This window comes from Piliocolobus tephrosceles, chromosome 1 (assembly GCF_002776525.5).
Source record: "Piliocolobus tephrosceles isolate RC106 chromosome 1, ASM277652v3, whole genome shotgun sequence".
In the NCBI taxonomy this organism is placed as follows: Eukaryota; Metazoa; Chordata; class Mammalia; order Primates; family Cercopithecidae; genus Piliocolobus; species Piliocolobus tephrosceles.
Window position 1 is genome coordinate 99,332,746 of NC_045434.1, and position 4,355 is coordinate 99,337,100.

Genomic DNA, 4,355 nt, shown 5'->3' on the forward strand with positions numbered 1-4,355 from the left:
CTCTCTCCATGCTTTTTTTTTTTTTTTTTTTTTTTGAGACAGAGCCTCGCTCTGTCGCCTGGGCTGGAGTGCAGTGGCCAGATCTCAGATCACTGCAAGCTCCGCCTCCTGGGTTTACGCCATTCTCCTTCCTCAGCCTCCCAAGTAGCTGGGACTACAGGCGCCCGCCACCTCGCCCGGCTAGTTTTTTGTATTTTTTAGTAGAGACGGGGTTTCACCATGTTAGCCAGGATGGTCTCGATCTCCTGACCTTGTGATCCGCCCGTCTCGGCCTCCCAAAGTGCTGGGATTACAGGCTTGAGCCACCGCGCCCAGCCCTCTCCATGCTTTTAAATCCTTTCGCCAACTGTGAGAAATCTAACTCCAATTATTTTAGTAAAAGGCAAAAGATTTATTCATTCTGAAGAGAAACCAGAACATTCTAATTATTTTAGATATATTCAACCATTTGCACAATCACCTAACATATTTGTTCAGTATGACAACTCTCCTAATCACTCAGGCTGCCTTTTCCATCTGCTACTCCATTCCCCCTCCCACTAGGCTGGGGCATGCTGGCACCTTCGCTGGGCAATAGTCTCTTCCACACCATCCTGTTTCCTTGGATATGGGGCACATTGCTGGAGATGACTGTGCACAAAACCCCATCACCTTTGTTGCCCTGCTTCCTTGGAAGCTGACGTCTCTGTGTTGGGAGGGGTAGGGAAGAAAAAGAAGGTTGGGAAGGGAAGGAAGAACGAGAGGAAAGGTAGAAAGTCACATTGCAGATATATATTTTGAGGACAGAGCTGACAGAGTTTTCTGGTAGATTGAATATGGAGAGTGAGGAAGAGAAGTAGATAATGAAGTAATAATGATCCCAAGGTTTTTGGCCTGAGCAACTGATAAGCATTAACTGAGATGAGGACAAAGCAGTATGAGGTTTGGTGGGGTTGATGAGGAGCTCGTTTTGGATATGTTAGGTTTGACGTGCCTTTTAAACATCTAAGAGGAGATGTCAGTACTCACTGTACATGCATCATGAAGTGTGGGTTGGAGATGTACATTTGGAAATCCTTGGCATATAGATTTTATTTAAAGCCGTGAGCTCAACTGAGATTACCAGGGAAGTAAGATAGATAGAAACGTTTACGCTGAGCCCAGGGACAATTTCATGTTAGGGAGATGAGGAAGAACCAGCACGGTGAGGTCAACCAGTGAGGTGGGAGGAAAACCAGGTAAGTGTGATATTTTGGAAGTCAAGTGAAGAAAATGCTTCAGTTAAAATGAAAGGATCAACTATGTTAATGCTGTTGATAAGTCAAGTAAGATGAGGACTATGAGTTTACCACTGAATTTAGCAATATGGAAGTCACTGGGGACATTAATAATATGTGTATGTGGAAGGGGAAGCTTGATTGGAGCAGGTTCAGAACGAATGGGAGGAAAGAAATGAGAGAGCCAGAGAACTCTTTAAAGGAGTTTCAGCCTATATATAAGCCACAGTACTCTGCTTACATGTTTGTCTCTGCACCTGAGTAGTCTTTTCTGAGAGTCATGTGAGTAACCTTTTGTTATTACTATGTATACATTTTTTTGCTAAATACTATTTGATCTTAGGGTGGTGAAATGTTACTGTAATTGGTCAAGTTAATAACTGACTGACAGTGTAGTTCCTACACTTGTGCACTGAGGAAATCATCAGATCAGTTTCAGTGGCGTAAAATAGGTAGAGAGTACAAAGGAAGACCTAGTTTTGAAAAACTTTTCAGAGTGCTTAAAGTTTTGAAAGTGTCAGAGAAAATAGGAACTTCATAGATTCTATGGTAAGCAGCCTTCTTGGGCCTTGGTCAACACCTTGACCTTTCTCTACAAAAAGTTTTCAGTATAGTGTATTGAAGAATGTTTTCTGTATCCACATATTTCTTGGTTTATAATGAAACCTCATTAGGAAATTGGAATATAGTTAGATTTGCTGAAATGAATTTGATGGTTTAGATGAGTGAATCCTTTATTGTCTAGATAGAAAATTGGTTGCGCCCTTAGCTTAAGGCATGGATGACAAATACGCAGTGCATATATACTTTCCACAGCCCTCTCCTATTGCTTATGAACCATGTCTGCTTTCCACAGTCGTCTCCTATTACTTGTAAACCACATTAACTTTTCATGCTGAACCCAGATGTAGCATCAGAATTCTTGTTAGTAATGTTCCATAAAGCCACTACCAATTAGTCTTACATGACATATGACATAAAACCTTTTTTGATCCCTGGTGTAAGAATTCAGTTCACAAGATAAAAATTATGCAGAAAACAACACATAAATTAGAAATGAGCATTGAATTACTTATTCACATTCCTGGAGTTTATCAGTAATAGTAGTGGCTAATGAGAAACCTTAATAGAGGCAACATAGGGATACAGTACTTGTTTCTTTGTCAAATAATTGAATTGATAGTTCATTTCTATTCTTTTCCTTTGTCCAAAGATTCTGGCCTGTTTGCTGAACTCGGTTATTTCACAGACACTGATGAGCTGCAATTGGAAGCAGCAAATGAGACGTATGTAAGTATTTACTAAGGTTGAATAATGTGATATTTAGTCTTTAACCCTAATTATTGCAAGCAAGTTTCAGGAAAACAGGTTCAGGCTAATAATTTAAGCTACATACTTAATGGGTAAATAGCTTCTACCATTAAGTATGAAAGTTAATAGCCATTTTGTAGTCAGTAAATGTAAGACAGTAGAAATTGCGTTGGTCTTGGTGTGAGACTTGTATTCTAGGCCCACTTTTGGCCCTAGGAGTGGGTGACTTTGGAAAAGTCACTAATCTGCCTACTTGGTTTTTACAGATAGTTTGCTACATAAGGGAATTGGCAGGTGACTTTGGAAAAGTTGCTAACCTGCGTCCTTCTTGGTTTTTACAGATTCTTTGCTTTTAAAAAGGAAGTTGGTAAGTTCTGCTTGACTAAGTTGGTAAGTCAAGCAGAATTTACCAACTTCCTCTTTGAAAGTTGTATATTCACGTAGAAAGCTCTGAAAAGTAGGTATATCCTTACCTTTGGTTGGAGGTCTGTGTAAAAACTATTATAACGTTCTGAGTCCCCAAGAATATCTTAGATTTTCTTTTCTTGATTAGTACATATAAAGCTCTGCCCTATAGAACTTTGATTTTGTCTTATTCTTTCATGGATGAGGTGCTATTTCATTTAAGAAGTAATTCAAGTGAGCAGAGTAATTTATCAATCAGGTTGAATATCACATCATTTTAAGCTCTTATTAACTTGAGTACAAAGTATGTAAAGATTGCTTAGTGAATTTCAGACATTTCTTAAACGATGATTTAGCAGTTATTTTACCATGAATCGACAGAAGAGAATGAAGCACATGGTATATTTTAAAAACTCAGTACATGGATTTTAATGGTTTCATTTCTCCATGGGATACTTTAGAATGTGGCCCGTTGATTAAATTGCCTTTTAATATTGACTATTTGAATAAGCAACTGATACTCGTATTTCGTAACATCTAGAATCCTAAAAGAAAGTGTTTCTTTTAAACTGTGTCAAGAAACTGTGCTCAATTGGAAAGATTAAGGGAAATATATTCCTGATTTTACAACTAACATTCTATTATTTTATGAAAAATCACTCAGTCTTTCAGTTCCTTAGTTTTTCTAGTATGACATGAAGGGATTGAATCTCTGAGAGCCCTCATGTCATTCTTCTTCCAAGTGGCAGTAGAATTTCCCATGCTAAATCACTGAAGAGCTAGAGTATATAAGTGCCAATATGTTTCATTTTGCCTAAACTGGGCCTGTTAAATTTCTGACGAGATAAAATCTTTATGCTGTAGAAGGTATTTGACTTATTTGGCTGAAGATTGAGTCAGAAGTTTCCTGAAGTAGGTCATGCCCTTATTTAAAAGTATTGCTGGCACTCAGGCAAGCAACATTGGTAACTTTACTTAGATTAAGAAAGTTTAAGGATTTTTTGGTTGCTGAAAGTATAAGGCTGATGAATTTTTTTTTTTTTTTTTTTTTTTTTGAGACAGAGTCTCGCACTTTCACCCAGGCTGGAGTGCAGTGGTGCGATCTTAGCTCACTGCAAGCTCCACCTCCTGGGTTCACACCATTCTCTTGCCTGAGCCTCCTGCGTAGCTGGGACTACAGGCGCCCACCACCATGCCCGGCTAATTTTTTGTATTTCTAGTAGAGATGGGGGTTTCACTGTATTAACCAGGATGGTCTCGATCTCCTGACCTTGTGATCCTCTCACGTTGGCCTCCCAAAGTGCTAGGATTACAGGCATGAGCCACCACGCCCGGCCTTTTTTTTTTTTTTTTTTTTTTTTTTTAAACAGAGTTGCACTCTTG

At 39.0% G+C, this 4,355-nt stretch overlaps 1 protein-coding gene across 1 annotated transcript in view; it reads left to right on the forward strand.

Moving 5' to 3' along the window:
• Positions 1-4,355, forward strand: part of ATF6 (activating transcription factor 6) — a 245,648-nt gene that overhangs the window by 11,098 nt on the left and 230,195 nt on the right. The window contains exon 2 of the mRNA XM_031935524.1: positions 2,470-2,546. Coding sequence (XP_031791384.1) covers positions 2,470-2,546 — 77 coding nt within the window. The remainder of the gene's footprint in view (positions 1-2,469; positions 2,547-4,355) is intronic.